General features: G+C 40.2%; 1 protein-coding gene across 3 annotated transcripts in view; it reads right to left on the bottom strand.

Annotated features, from left to right (window-relative positions):
* Positions 1 to 1147: 1147 nt before the first annotated feature.
* The window catches only part of HIBCH (3-hydroxyisobutyryl-CoA hydrolase), a 96221-nt gene continuing 81466 nt past the window's right edge, over positions 1148 to 15902 (bottom strand). For all 3 annotated transcript variants that reach the window (XM_077885137.1, XM_077885140.1, XM_077885139.1), the window contains 3 exons: positions 8796 to 8915; positions 4605 to 4638; positions 1148 to 1761 (listed from right to left, as the gene is read on the bottom strand). In XM_077885137.1, coding sequence (XP_077741263.1) covers positions 1646 to 1761; positions 4605 to 4638; positions 8796 to 8915 — 270 coding nt within the window. In that variant the 3' untranslated portion in view covers positions 1148 to 1645. The remainder of the gene's footprint in view (positions 1762 to 4604; positions 4639 to 8795; positions 8916 to 15902) is intronic.

Here is a 15902-nt window from a genome sequence, read left to right as displayed (position 1 = left end):
TTAAATTTTTTTTATTGGAGTTCAATTTGCCAACATATAGCATATCATCCAGTGCTCATCCCGTCGAGTGCCCCCCTCAGTGATGTAAATGCCTTTCGATATTGAGTACTATCAAATTTTTTGACATAAAGAACATTTTCTGCATTTCTAATGAATACAAAGTTAATAAAAATCCACTGATACGATTTCTTGGATCATTCAGGTCCAATTTAAGAGCTTTAAGAATCTGAACGTAAACATGTCCATTATCATGCCATCTTTGTTCTAAATTTGTTCTTGGCTTTTTTGGGGAAAAAATGCTTCTTATTAAATATTTAGAAAATTCAAAGCAACTCCTAGATTGCAATTTGCTCATCTATAAGAAGGGTTCAGAATATAATTTTTGACACCTTTTTCAGTCCTGCCACTTTCTGTTCTTAAAAGTTCAAAATTCCCAGTTTCTGAGTGGTTGGGAATGAAGGGAAAACTGGAATAAGTCATAAAACAAATTATAAGCCAACCACTAAGACTATTCTTACCTAGACTTTAATGTCCCAACTCTGGAACACCTAAACCTAAACCTAAAGTTTCTTGTGTACTTTAAGAAAAACTTATGTTGTCAACAGTACCAATTATTGAAGGTATTTCTATTTTGAACAAAAGTCCTTGTTTTCAATTTTTTTCTCCTGATTTAAACTATGTAATGGCAAATTACTTATCACACACAAGTTTAATGTAAATTGCAGAAAGCAGGAACTAGGAAACGAATTCCTCATTCTTTAACAAATCCTACAAAACAACCATCACTTTCACCATTGGAAGGGATTCTGGTTAACTTTGGGGAAGACCAAAGCTTGAGTCAATAGTACTAGAGAGACCACCTCATAAAACTCTTTTCGCTTTGCCTGAGATTTCTAATGTTATAAAAGGAACATTTTTTATAGTAACTTATAATTACTTTAAGTAATTATAAAGTTCGGCCCAGGGCGTGACCCTGGGGTCCCGGGATCGAGTACCACATCTGGCTCCCTGCATGGAGCCTGCTTCTCCCTCTGCCTGTGTCTCTGCCTCTCTCTCTGTGTCTCTCAAGAATAAATAAATATTTTTTAAAAACCCAGATTTAAATATGCAGAAAATTCTCTGAAGCATTAACACGACAGCCAAAAACTTTCAGGGTTATTTTTTAATAATCTATACATAAATTTATTTAATCAACATACAAACTACTACCCAAAGCCAAAACACAAGATTCTCATTTCAATTAGATATTTCAACTCAATAGTCTCTTAAAGACCTTCAATTTTTTTCCCATTTTGGGAAATGGGTTGGCAAACATTTTCTAAAAAGGATCAGATAGTAAATATTTTAGGCTTTGCAGGCCATACAATTGCTGTTGCAACTACTCAAAGCAGCCATAGATATAAACAGAGGAGTCTAACTATGTTCCATTAAACTTTATTTATAAACACCCATATTCAAATTTCATGTAATTTTCACATCATGACATACTAGTCTTTGATTTTTTTTTTTCCCTCAACCATTTAAAAATGCAGAAACCATTCTTAGCTTGTGGGAAAATAAACAACAGGCAGCAGGCCGGATTTGGCCCATGTACTATCCTTTGCCAACACTTGCTCCAAAACGATCCCTTGATAGTCTAGTCACCTTAAAATTTCAAATCATTACTTCCCAGAGGTTTAAAGTAATTATTCAAGTCTTCATCAGTAACTTCTTTTAGATCCGCTGGTTTCCACTTTGGACTCTGGTCTTTATCTATTAAAACTGTTAAGTGAAGACATAGAAATGTTAGTACATTTCTTCCAGGTATTACCAGATTTTAATCACTGAATTGACAGAAAGTACCTTACACATGGCCTATCTTCTGCAGCACCTTTTTTTTCTGCAAAGTTTAAATTTTTGCATGTTTCCTTTTTTTTTTTTTTTTTTTACTTTAAATTAAGGCCCCATAGGATTTGGACGGATAGCAATGAACTGATAATGACCCACATGGTTCTTTCCCAACCTGCTAAGTCTGCAGCTTGAACGCAGCCTCTGAACTAATGGGGCTTAAACCTCAGCCTTCTTCAAACAAAATTGTAAATGAAATCTTCCTGTTCTAAAACAGCTAAAACCAGATTTGGTATGGATTAGGGAAGGTAGGGGAGGGCGGAGGGCCCAGATCTGCCTTCTAACCTCCTCCACATGGAGCTGAGAGGAAAATTACTTAGAGGGAAGAGGATGCTGTTATGCATAATTAAATGCGGAGACTGCTGTTCTGCTGAATCCTCTAGCTCACATAGCCCTGAATTCAAACAGCAGAGCACATTCAGGTTATAAGAAGAAACGACTTCTCTGATTTCGGGGTAGTCATCATGTAATGTGGCCACTGAGCATCCCCAGCAGATCATGAGATTGAGGCAACTGGCAAAGCTCTCCCTTAGCAAGGGACGGGAGCGTCGCTCTCCTGCTTGTGACATCGCTCCCGCTACATAAAGGCTGCCTTTGGGGAACATCTGATGAAGGGTACACAGGATGTGTACCTGTGTCCCTGCTTACGACTGTATGTTACTCTACGATGACCTCAAAAAACTTTTTTTTAAAAAAAGACAGAGAAGGGGGCTACACTTAGTAGAGTCATGGTAGGGAATTCTAACCACGCTTAAGATGTGGAGAATTCCTGTGGGTACTGGAGAGCTTTGTGTGTGTGTGTGTGTGTGTGTGTGTGTGTGTTTAAGATTTATTTGTTTGAGTGAGTGAGTGAGTGAGGAGAAGTCAAGGGAGAGGGAGAGAGAATCTCAAGCAGACTCCCTGCTGAGGGTGGGGCCCGATGCGAGCTCACAGCTCCGAGAACTGACCTGAGCCGAAACCAAGAGCCAGGTGCCTTAAGGGATTGTGCCATCGACGGCCCAAGTCCACGCCTGCTGCAGGGCGCTGGCTACTATCAGATGAGGGAGAGCACTAATATTCTGTTCCCTGCCACTCTGACAGTTTTCTATTCCCTGAACAACATAAATAAAAACAATTCTGGAACCTTCTTTCAAAAATCTCTTCTGTTTTAAGCCCTCTGGCCAATGCTATCATTTTTCTCTACCTCCTTGATAGTCTGCTGAAGGGCAAAAGGAAAGAGTATTAATAAAATCTGTGTGTTCTTTTCAAAGTGACATCATTTTCTACCGAGCATAGATATAACAAGTTCCTGCCATGTAGACAGCTCAGGTTTTTTCAAGTCTCATGAGGCACCCACTCAAATTGCATTTGGTAACTCTCCAGCTCTGCTGAAATAATCGTTTTTAGTTTTCTTTTATAACCAGGAAGAGGCTCATTCTGGCTGTTAAGAATAAGAATTTTTTTACAACCATTCCTCTAATTTACTAGTTTATTTTATCGGATTTGCTGACATATTTTATAATTAGCGAACCGTAGCAAACATTTGGTTATTAAGCAAGAACACCAAAGACTTTTACCCAGAATAGATACTTCTTGCAAAATAGGGAGGTCATAACCTCCCTAAACAATGAGGCAGTATACTTTTCTCTTCATTAAAAAGTAACGTGATAAGCTCCTGCATTACGAATCAGAACTTTGATGCTGCCTGGTTCCAACTGTTACCTTAAAATAATTGACAGTATATATGAAAATAACATCTTTATTTTTTTAAGTTTAAGAGGGCTGCTATAACATCTAATGAATACATTAAAATTCAAGTAGCACACAGGTCTAGGCTCTGATCCACATGCAGTGAGAATCTGCAGGGGATCAGTGGGAAAAATGCATATTTTACTTGTTTCTATAAACATATAGCCATTACCTCTGATTCAACTCCTTATGTCCTCTAAAAGGATCTGAACCCCTGCTTATTTCTGGTATTTCTCATGCTGTAAGTTAAGAGAGTTCTACGACAGTCCAGTGTTGATCAAAGCTTATAGCGCAGAGAACACAATCTTTTATTCAGATAAAGTATATGCAAAAGGAAACACATGCAAAGGGAAAACCTCATCTTATACAATATAAATAACAGCTATTTGTCGGGATATGGGCTTACACACAAACTGTTTGGAAAATTTGCTTAAAACAAAAAATAAACCATTTCACTTGCTCGTTCTAAATATGCTGACTTTGGAGATGATGAAAACAAATTAATAAAGATGTTGCCAGAGCGTTACTAATTATGCCATATGGTTTTTCTCAATGTCAGGATTGAACAGCTCAGGCACAGGTGAAGAGGTAAGGTAGGGTTCAACACTTCTGGGACTCTGCAGGATGGGCAGGGGCTTGAGGGCTCCTTGCAAGGCAATAAATGCGCCTTTCAAGGCTCCAGCAGCAGCAGGAGTTCTCAGGCCCAGCTATACTCGGCAGAGGCAGTCCACAGGACTGGAGAAGCAGGATTACCTCTTACGTATAAATTAGGGAGCAATGACACAGGTTATACGAATTTTCCAAACAATACTAGTTTCAAAGACCGATCTTCCCTTATGTGCCAGCTGGTCATATAAAAAAAGCAACGACTTTGCAATCTCTACGAAAGCCTAGTTTTCACTAATAAAACAACTATCATCTTTGATTAACAGGATATGCTCACAAATCCTATTTCCACAATAGCCAGGAAGAAAAGAACCATCACTTACCTGCCCTAACACCTTCATGAAAGTCATGGCCTCCCTGAAAGAAAATCGAGATTAAATGGTGAATTCCCAGGCACCCTTATTCCCGGTGATGATCTGTGTCCTCCCCCCACCTTAGCCTCCCACTCTGGAAACAAACACTCAGAGGTGGGGCCACCTGTGTGACACAGCCTCTGGTCACTGCCTTGGGTTCTTATCTGCTGAGTACCTGCACTGCTGTGCCCCGATCCTACAACTCTGTCACCACTCACTTTATTGTGGCCACTTGCCCTTGGAAATGCCCTCATCTCCTTCAAGGCTTTCTCTCCCCTTGAGTCTGTCCTGGAAACTCCCAGCACCAGCTGCCCCTACCGCTTACCTCTGCCTGCCTTTGAGGAGCTAAATCCTGCTGCAGAAAAATCATACAACTGTGATTGGTTTCATTTAAAATCCCAGACCACGAATCTCAAACAGGCATGTTCAACAATGTCTTGTTGCCTTGTCCAAACAAGGCATGGGCAACGACGCATGTTCTCTTCTCCACGTCCCAAGATAATGGTTTTAACCGTCTTCTGTCTTCTCAGTCTCTTCCCCTAGCAAATTTTACTCTCTCTGTATTTCTCAGCTAATGACTTAACCTCCTATTTCATTACAAAAAGAGAAGTGGCAAGACAGGAACAGCCTCTTCTTCCCACCCCTAAACTACCTGTGGCCCAGCTGCACCCCTCAGTTCCATGCCTTCCCTTTCCTGATTACGGAGGGAGGGACCACCACATTCCCACTCACATCTCCCCTTGGCGAGAACGGTGCTTGAATAGGGGCCTATCTCTTTCCCCCCCGGCGTCAGCCACGTAGGCCGCTTAACTCAGTGACTGACTGCAGTTCAAATGTGTGGGTCACCCGCTGCCTCTACTACACAGTAACTTTGTGACCTTGGGCTCGCGAACCCCCGATGCCACATTTCCTCATATGCAATGGCAACATCAACATATGCATCACAGGATCATCTTCCCAGCATCCCAGCGCCGTGTGCAACACACAGTGTGTCATGTGCTGGGTCAACATAGCCTTTTCTCTATTGAGTCATCCCCAATCATTTATAAACATGTTCTAGTGCCTTCCACCTTACAAAATAATAAGGAATCGCACTTGATTCCGCAGTCCCAGCTTCCACCCTATTTGTTTCCAGAAGAAAAGAGTTGTGTACATACAGCCTCCTCTTCTCCGTATCCCATTCACTCATTTACTCTCCAACATACTACGCCCTACCCCTGGCCCAGCACTGCTCTGCAATGGCTTGCCCAAATCACCCGTGGTTTCAGTTTTGCCACATGCTAAAGACGCCTTCATCCTCCCCCACTGGATACTTTGGCAGTACTCCCTCCTCCTTGAGACTCTCATCTCTTGCTTTCATGACCCCCTCCCACCCTCCTGGTTCTCCTACTTCTGTCCTTTCTCTCTCCCACCACTGCTCTTTCTCCCCTACCCCACTTGGGGCTCAGGTCTGGCTCCCTCATTTTCCTTCTATATGATCTTATCCATTCTATATTGGACACATCGGCACCTGACTCACCAATTCCCTTAAAATATAAGGTCATGTCACTCTTCTACTCAAAAACATCCAGTGGCTTCCCATTTTACTCAGAACAAAAGCCAAGGTTTTACAGAAACCTCCCAGGCTGTGTGTGCTCTGCACAGCCCTTCTCTACCTTGTTAACTCTCTCACTCACCAACCGCCCTTGTCTGGCCCCTCTGGCCCCTCCAGGGACAGGCAGGCACACTCCAGCCTCAGAGCTTTGCTCCTGCCTCCGCCTGGAGGCTCTTCCCCAGATACCTGCACAGCTCACTCCCTCATTTCCCTCAGGTTTTCACTCAAATCACATCTTCTCAGTCAGATCCTTTCCGCTCAGTCTACCTATAAGTTCAAACCCCTCCCCTCCATGCCATGTCCTCCTTCCCACTTTAGTTTTTCTCCTTGGTACTCATATGCTGTATATTTTACAATTTTATCTGTTTACAATCTATCTCCCCTGCTATAAAGTAAGTTCCATGAGGGCAGGGATTCGGTCTATTTTGTTTACCTATACGTTCTTTGTGCCTCTAACAGTGTCTAGCACATGTAACCATTCTTATTAAGGAAACAAAGCTCCATCTCCAAAGTTTTATTTGTCTTTTTTTTTTTTTAAAGATTTTATTCATTCATGAGAGACCCACAGAGAGAGAGAGGCAGAGACAGAGGCAGAGGGATAAGCAGGCTCCCTGCAGGGAGCCCAATGCGGGACTCGATCCCAAGACCGGGGAATCATGCCCTGAGTTAAAGGCAGACATTCAACCGCTGAGCCATCCAGGCGCCTAAGTTTTTTTTTTTTTTTTTAAGATTTTATTGATTCATTGTGAGGGTGGGGAGAGCACACGTACACGTGAGCAAGCAGGGAGAGGGGCAGAGGGAAAGAGAGAATCTCAAGCAGATTCCACGATGAGCATGGAGCCCATGCAGCCCACTCTCCATCTCACAACCCATGAGATCATGACCTAAAGTGAAATCAAGAGTCAGATGCTTGATAAGCCACCCAGGCACCACCCAGGCACCCCTCCAAAGCTGCTTCTTTTTTTTTTTTAAAGTGGCTCTAATGTCTTTCAGACTTAAATCTCTAACCCACACCTCCACACTCCGAGTCTTAAATGCATTCTTTCCTTCCTTCACTTTTGTCATCAAAGTCTATCCATCCTATCTCCTCTACAGGGCCTCAGAACCATTCACTTCTCTCCAGGGCCGCCACCCTCGTCTAAGCCGCTACTACTTCGCAGCTGGATTACTGTAATAAACTCGTATCTGGTCTCTACGTGTTCTCTTGAACCCTTCCAACCCCATCTCCATCCAGCAGCAATAATTACCTTCTTAAAGCAAATGGAATCAAATCATCCACTGCTGTAACCCAAGAGACTTCTCGACATACTCATTTCCCACCCTTTGGTCACAGATGAACTGACAACTCAAGACGTCTTTCCTTTGTCTCTCCCAATCCCTCCTGTCCCTGCATCATTCTCATCTGTCATCAACTTCCATGATTCCTTTGGAGCACTTACCACAATTTGTAATTATTTTACTTATTTCGTTTACTTGCTTTTCATAGTCTCAGTAGACTATAGATTCCATGAGAACAAGGACTGGTCATTCTTCCTACACTGCCTGGCAACACAGCTAACATACTTGCTGAAGGAAGGAAGTGACCGATCCAAGCAGTGCAGTAAACGTACAGCAGAAAATACAGACTGTGTGAAGTATGGGTAGGGGTCAAGAGTGCAGGCTCTGGAGTGAGACCACCTGGGTTCACCCACCATGTGTCTGCCACTTAATAGCTATAACACTACCTTAGGCAGATTATTTCCCTATGCCAGTTCCCATATCTGTCAAGTGGAGACAAGAATAGTGCCTATTACTCCAGAAATAGTGTAAAATTTAATGGAGAAGATACATATAAAGGGCCTTTCTCTTAAGAGAGCTCAGCTGCTACTTACATTCTGCTAGGACAGACTTTAAGATTAAAGAAGGGGCAGCCCGGGTGGCTCAGCGGTTTAGTGCTGCCTTCAGCCCAGGGTGTGATCTTGGAGTCCCGGGATCGAGTCCCGCGTTAGGCTCCCTGCAGGGAGCCTGATTCTCCCTCTGCCTGTGTCTCTGCCTTTCTCTCTCTCTGTCTCTGTGTCTCTCATAAATAAAAATAAATAAATAAATAAATAAATAAATAAATAAATAAATAAAATCTTCTAAAAAAGATTAAAGTGACTAATTTACAATGCTAATCTATTATTTAAAACATGTAACAAACTAACAAAACCCATTCATACATTTTATATATACGTATACTCCTCATTTTACCAATAAGGGAATTCAGATTTACAGAGTTTATACTTCTTGCCCTAAGGTCAGAGACTGTACCTGAAAAATGGTTTTTTTCTATTTTTAATTCTACCTGAGATTAGAGGATTTCAAACACTTACATGCAAATGTAACTGCTGTCTCATAAGGACTTAAGAACAATGTGAGAGTAATAGTTCCACATACCTTAAGCTAACTGGACTGTTGTGTTTCTACAGAGTAGATTTACAGGTAATTTTAAGATTTTTGTTTCTACTTTTCTGTATTTTACAAGCTCTCCAATGAACATCAGTTGCTTTCATATATAGAAAATAAGCATATATTTTTAAAATTCTTACCACACAAGCTTGACTCAGCCGATATTCCATAGTTAATACTTCCTGCAAGGTCTTTGAAGACCCCTCCATGAGTTGCCTTACTGTGATCTTTAGGGATGTTGGAGACATTTTATTAATTACCTATGAGAGAAAAAAAATGTTTTTACTAGTTTTAGCTCAAGAGCTCCTTTATATAACAAACTGAGTTTTTATATAAATCTTACTAAAATTTGCTCCTTAAACAGTACTTTCACATGACAGTTTCATAAAGGTAAGATTATGCATGATCCTGTCGAAGCACCAATCGTTTTCTAATCGACTGTAATAACAAAACAGATCATTCCACCAGTGGAATAAATGTTGTACTCATAAATTAATAAAATAAATCTAAATTTTGTAGCTGCCTGACATAAATTATGATCTCAATTAGGTAAGCAAAGAGCGATTATGCTTAAGTAAAATTAATACACGTCTTACAAACAACTAATATATCAGAGAACATTTTACTTTATAATATAAAGAAGGTAGAGTAGAAATACAGTGGCTCTTTCCTTCCCATTTTGTGACTATGGAGAAATGTTTTAACTAAACGGTGGTCTTGATCTAGAAATAAATCTACTTACCTTAAAAGTAGGGAGAGAAAATAATTCAAGATACCATGAGGTGGTTTTCTACTGTATTTAAATATTTAATAAAATAAGAATTACATGCCTGACTCCTTGCCTACAGTGCTATGCACACCTTCCTTTTGAATTTTTTTTTTCCTTTTGAATTTAAAGATGCTACTATCGTGTCCTGACACAGGTGTGTGGCTGTAAGCGACAGAAGCTACAAGAGGTCTCATTATATGCTCCGTAAATCTGATGCTCGCCTTTTCTTTATGACTGCAATATAGAGTTTCAGGCTTGTTGTTGAGTGACTGTCTCAAAGCTATAAATTTTACTTTTTGAGTTCAAAGAATCCCCCACGTCAAGACTCCAGGGTCACTGTAGCATCCTTGAGGGTGGCACACAGATTCAGAGAACAGACTCAATGACTAGGGCAGTATCTTACCTTGTAAATGCTAAGACTTAAGTAGATGACTACATACAGGAGGTCAGGGAAGATCACTGTCCTACCTATAGTCACAATGCTGAAGAAAAGCTGAGAAAGGGAGAAAAGCAATGAAAGTTTTTACACATCTAATTCATCTTCAAAAGAACTCGCCCTTCTGCCCTCGGTGCTATATTCACATGATTTCATTTAATGCTCCTGTAGCAATCCCCCTGCATGTTCTCGCCCTTCTGGTTGCAGGCCGTGGGAGGATGGCAAATGTATGACACTGCATGCTGTGCCAGGAGGCCCCTCCTTTACACAGGCAAGTAGACGAGGGGTCCATTTTGCTGACAAAACCACTGGTTTTCTCTAGCCAGAGCAATGCCCACATTATCACAGGTGAACATTTGGAAGAACTTCATTTACGATGCTGAAAGGTGTGCTTAAGGGAGGGACATAGCCACCTTCTAGCTTTTCTAGTCTACAAAGTCAATGAAACTATGATTCCCCTTTCAAAAGGGCTGTAGTGTATAAGCCCACAGTCATGTCCATCAGACCTACCATTATGGCTAATTGTCTGTGTCCTCTTTCTTGGTTTGTCACTTTATATGCAATCTAGAATTCTCAAAACACAAACTCTGCCTTTGCTATACCTCCTCAGTTAGCTACCAATTAATTTCATTAAAAAGGCCACCTTGGGATGCCTGGGTGGCTCAGCGGTTGAGCATCTGCCTTTGGCTCAGGGCGTGATCCTGGAGGTCTGGGATCGAGTCCTGCATTGGGCTCCCTGCATGGGGCCTGCTTCTCCCTCTGCCTGTGTCTCTGCCTCTCTCTGTATCTCTCACAAATAAACAAAATCTTAAAACAAAAACAAAAACACCTAATAAGAAAACCATCCCATTTACAATTGCACCAAAAATGATGATACCTAGGAATAAACTAAACCAAGGAGGTGAAAGACCTGTACTCTGAAAACTATATAACACTGATGAAAGAAATTGAAGATGACATAAACAAGTGGAAAGATATTGCATGCTAATTGATAAGAGGAACAAATATTGTTAAAATGTCTAGCAATCTACAGATTTAATGCAATCCCTATCAAAATACCAACAGCATTTTTCAGAGAACTAGAATAATACTAAAATTCATAGGGACCCACAAAAGACCTCAAATAGCCAAAGCCACATCTTGAGAAAGAATAAAGTGTGAGGTATTACATTCCCAGATTTCAAGATGATACTATAAAGTTCTAGTAATCAAAACAGTATGGTACTGGCACAAAAATAAACAGATTAATGGAAAAGAACAGAGACCCCAGAAATGAACTCACACTTATATGGTCAGTTAATCTACAAGGAAGGAGGCAAGAATATACAATGGGGAAAAGACAGGCTCTTTAATAAATGGTACTGGGAAAGCTGGACAGCCACATGCAAAAGAAAGAAATTGGACTACTTTCCTAAAAATAAGCTCAAAATCAAAGACCTAAATATGATACCTGAAACCATAAAACTCATAGAAGAAAACAGGGGCAGTAAGTTTTTAAATAATTTTAAAGTAATTTAATAAATTGGAATGCAGTAAAACATAGCAGAATTAACACATTACAGAATGTTAGATGGAAATAAACTTGGGAGCTGACTTAATTTTTATCTGACAAATCATACTGAAAGAATCCCCAAATAGTAAATTTATAAAGTTGATATATGAATAGAAATAGATACAAGGCATTAAATCTTAAAAACATATTCACATGACATATTATATTGAGACAAAAAAATTCAGTGAAAGCATGTATTTTACAAACAATTCTATTAATATAAAGCTCATGAAGTTTTAAAAGTTCAAGTAACTAAAGCCATAGGAATAAACTTTAAAGTCCTTTCGCTCAACTAAAGATATACATCAGAATGCCGCAGACAGACAGACAGGCATGTTACTGCAGAAGTGCCTATCAACACTACCATTTAATACAGTATAACTCTATCCACGTGATACCAAACACGAGCATAGCCTTACCAGCTGTAGTATCCAGTAATATTATGATATCATGAAGCAAGGACATATATACTCCTCCAAAGATGATGAAATACAGAGGTATATCATCAGGACTAAATTTTATATATGTTGGACAAAGGAAATGCTACTTCTAAAAATGGTACCATTTTATGTGCATATACCACGCAAAACTCTTATAAACACACATTCGCACTCCATCTTATAAGTAACTGTAACTGATAAATGGATTATGTTAGAATTCCTCTGGCAAATGGTGAACAAGGAGCTTTTTGTTTTTTTTTTCTCCCCAGCAAGCAGCTTTAATGAGGCTTACGACCCTACCCTCCGGATGAAAGTGAGTGTTTTGCCACCAGCTACAGGTCAGGTACTACTATTCCTGCTCACTATAATTCCTGCTCCTGGATCATTAATTTTTTCCTAAATTTAAACTTTTTAACTTCCATTGCTATTCAACAATAGGTGGACATTTTGGATACGTTATAAGAAACATTACCCTCTGCAATGAGCATTAAGCATTTGCAAACACATTTTCAGAGACTCACAGAATTTTAGAGCTACAAGGAACTTTTGAAATCAAAGTGTCACATTCTATAGACTGAAGAGCTAAAGTCCTCACAGGTTAAAACATCTGCTGACAGCTATCATCCTGCTCAGGGTTAGGGTTGAGTCTGGAACCTCAGCTCCTGGTAGGCAGTAATTCTGACACTGACAGTAGAGATAGGTTTCTAGATATGTCTCCTAAGGCAAGGGAAACGAAAGCAGAAATAAATCAGTGGGACTATACCAAAATAAAAAGCTTTTGCACAATGAAAGAATGACAAGGCAACCTACTGAACGGGGGGAAAGACATCTGCAAATGATATATGCAATAAGGGATGAATATTCAAAATATATAAAGAACTTACACAACTCGACACAAAAACAACCCAATTAAAAAACAGGCAAAAGACATGAACAGACATTTTTCCAAAGAAGACATACACATGGCCAATAAACACATGAAAATATACTCAACATCACCAATCAGTGGTGAAATGCAAATCATGAGATATCACCATATACCTGTCAGAATGGCCAATACCAAAAAGACAAGAAATAAGTCCTGGCGAGGATGTGGAGAAAAAGGAACCCTCATGTACTGGTACAGCCATCATGGATAACATTATGGAGGTTCCTCAAAAAATTAAAAATAGAATTACCATATAATCCAGTAATCCCACTACTAGGATTTACCCAAAGAAAGAAAACAAAAACACTAATTTGAAAAGACACATGCATCCCTATGTTTACTCTAGCATTATTTACAATAGCCAGTATATAGAAGCAACCCGAGGGTCCATCAGTAGATGAATCGATAAAAGACATGTGGTATGTATACGCAATGGAGTGTTATCCAGCCGTGAAAAAGATTGAGATCTTGATCTTTGTAACAACTTGGATGGACATAAGTTCAGTCATAGAAAAAGAAATACCGTACGATTTCACTCATGGGGAATTTAAGAAACAAAACCAGATGCTGAGTGAAGTAAGTCAATCGGAGAAGGACAAACATTATATGGTCTCATTCATGTGGGGAATATAAAAAATAGTGAAAGGGAATAAAGGGGAAAGGAGAGAATATGAGTGGGAAATATCAGAAAGGGAGACAGAACATGAGAGACTCCTAACTCTGGGAAACGAACTAGGGGTGGTGGAAGGGGAGGTGGGTAGGGCGGGGGGTGGGGGTGACTGGGTGACGGGCACTGAGGTGGGCACTTGATGGGATGAGCACTGGGTGTTGTTCTATATGTTGGCAAATTGAACACCAATAAAAAATAAATTTATATATAAAGAAAACCACAGTAACAAAAAACAGACTTAAATACAGAGAATTGGGGGATCCCTGGGTGTCTCAGTGGCTGAGCACCTGCCTTTGGCCTAGGGTGGATCCTGGGGTCCCGGGATCGAGTCCCACGTCAGGCTCCCTGCAAGGAGCCTGCTTCTCCCTTGCCTGGGTCTCTGCCTCTGTGTGTGTGTGTGTGTGTGTCTCATGAATAAATAAATTTAAAAATCTTGAAAAAAAAAATACAGAGAATTGGTGGGGAAAATCAGGGAGGAGGGTGGGTGAAGGAATGGATGAAACAGATGGGGGGCGGAGGAGAGGCCCACGTAAGAGCTCCAGTTGTTTGTGCTCGTGTCACACCAGAAATACATAAAAATACACCAGAAAAAAAAATGAAAGAAAATTTCATTTGAAAAGCTCTACTGGTTCAGACATTTCATAGTATTTAAAGAGATTTCCTAAACAGACATCGTATTTAAAAAATAGTGCATTGCCATCCCAAAGAAAACTAGTTTCCAACAATTCTTAGTATACTGGCAATTTGGCATGGAGATGCAGGATTTGAGCTCTGGACTCCAACAACTCAGGGATGGAATTCCAGCTTCACCACCTCCCCATGACTGACCTTAGTTTCCTCATTTGTATAACGGAGGTTGTACCGCTACTCACCTCCTAAGTGAATAAGGCAAACCAACTCAAATAGGGAAGGGAAGGGACAGACTGCGCACCGAGCACGTTGCCCTTAGCTCTCAGTCACAGATGTCCCCACGCATGCACATTATACAAATGAGGAAGCCAACCTGATACGAATTTATCCAAGGTCGCACAGAGAGGAATCCAAACCCAAACCTGACAACTCCAAAGCCGACTTCTTTCTACACATAGCAAGGCTATAACGGTGATCAGTGCCAAAGGCTGATGAGAAGTCAAAAAGAACAAAGGTGAAGACACTACATCAGATGGTAGAAAGAAGTTAATAAAAGCTTGCTTGCATAATTTGGATGGAAAAAGGGAGGGGAAGACAAAGTCAAGATGGTAGCTTGAGGAAAAACTGTCGAAGGCTTTTTGTGAGAGCAGGAAAGCTTCTGGAAATCACAGCAGAAGGAAATGTACACCTTCTTCACCCAAGAAGGTAAAATTTTGAAGATCACTGAAAGTGGGAGGGGACTGGTGCCAAGTAGTTCCTAAATGAGGCAGGAAAGGATGGAATGAAAGCACAGATGGGGATATTTCCCTTGGCAAGAAAGTACGACACATGTTAGAGGAATCAAAAGGATGATGGAAGAGAGTTAAAGGAGCTCATATAATGTAGCCTCATTCATTAAAAGAGGAACAGAGAGACTATTCCAGAAAATTGGATAAATGATTAGGACTTGGATCTTCAACTGTGTCAGAAATGTGTATGGATATGATCCTACAACCACACAACCTAGGAAACCTATTTCTACTTCTTGGTAAAACGTTGGTTAGTGTTGTAACCAAATTGTCTGACCCTTTGAAAATTAGCTGTCTCATATATACCAAAGAGCCGACTTCTTTTTTCCTTTATTTTTTTCAAATGATTCCCATTCTCATCTCAGTTCAGTATTAGTGAGCACCTACTATGCACTAAGACACTTCAGAGAGCAGGACATGGTCCTGGCACTCACAGAGTGTTCTCAGCATTAAAATCGTTGCCTTTTGAGTAAGAAACCCACCAACCCTTCTTTCTTAAGTTTTATCAAATTCTGGGCAATTTCCAAACGCGGAAAAACCCAGGACACTGCTTCTGCCCCTCCCCTCAAAGTACCAGAATACCCAGTGACATACAGTTTGACATGCATTATCCAAGACGCCCATCTTGAGACAATTGAAAGAACAGTATTCAACAAGCCTATGATGATACAACTAGAGGAATTCTACGAAGTAAACCTCAGGGTTCACTGAAGGGCTAATACAGACATATAAGCTCCAACTCCTTCTCTGATCTGGTGTACGTGATCTTGGCAAATGAGCTTTAGAGTTTTTTTCTTTTATTAAAAAAAAAAAAGATGTCATTTATGACATTCTCTAAAAGTCTAGGCTCTGTCAGATTTTACTCCAAAAGAAGGAAACCCTAATAATTAGGAATCCATGTATATTTAGATCATTTGTATTTACTATGGTGTGAACTGTGGATACTTTTCTAAATAATCTTACATATTTTGTACTTATACCTACACATCTTTTTAGAAGTGTTCAGATTGATAATAAGCCAAAAGAAATATAAA

Source organism: Canis aureus, chromosome 36 (genome assembly GCF_053574225.1).
Source record: "Canis aureus isolate CA01 chromosome 36, VMU_Caureus_v.1.0, whole genome shotgun sequence".
Lineage (NCBI taxonomy): Eukaryota > Metazoa > Chordata > Mammalia > Carnivora > Canidae > Canis > Canis aureus.
This window is presented reverse-complemented; position numbering and strand designations above follow the sequence as displayed.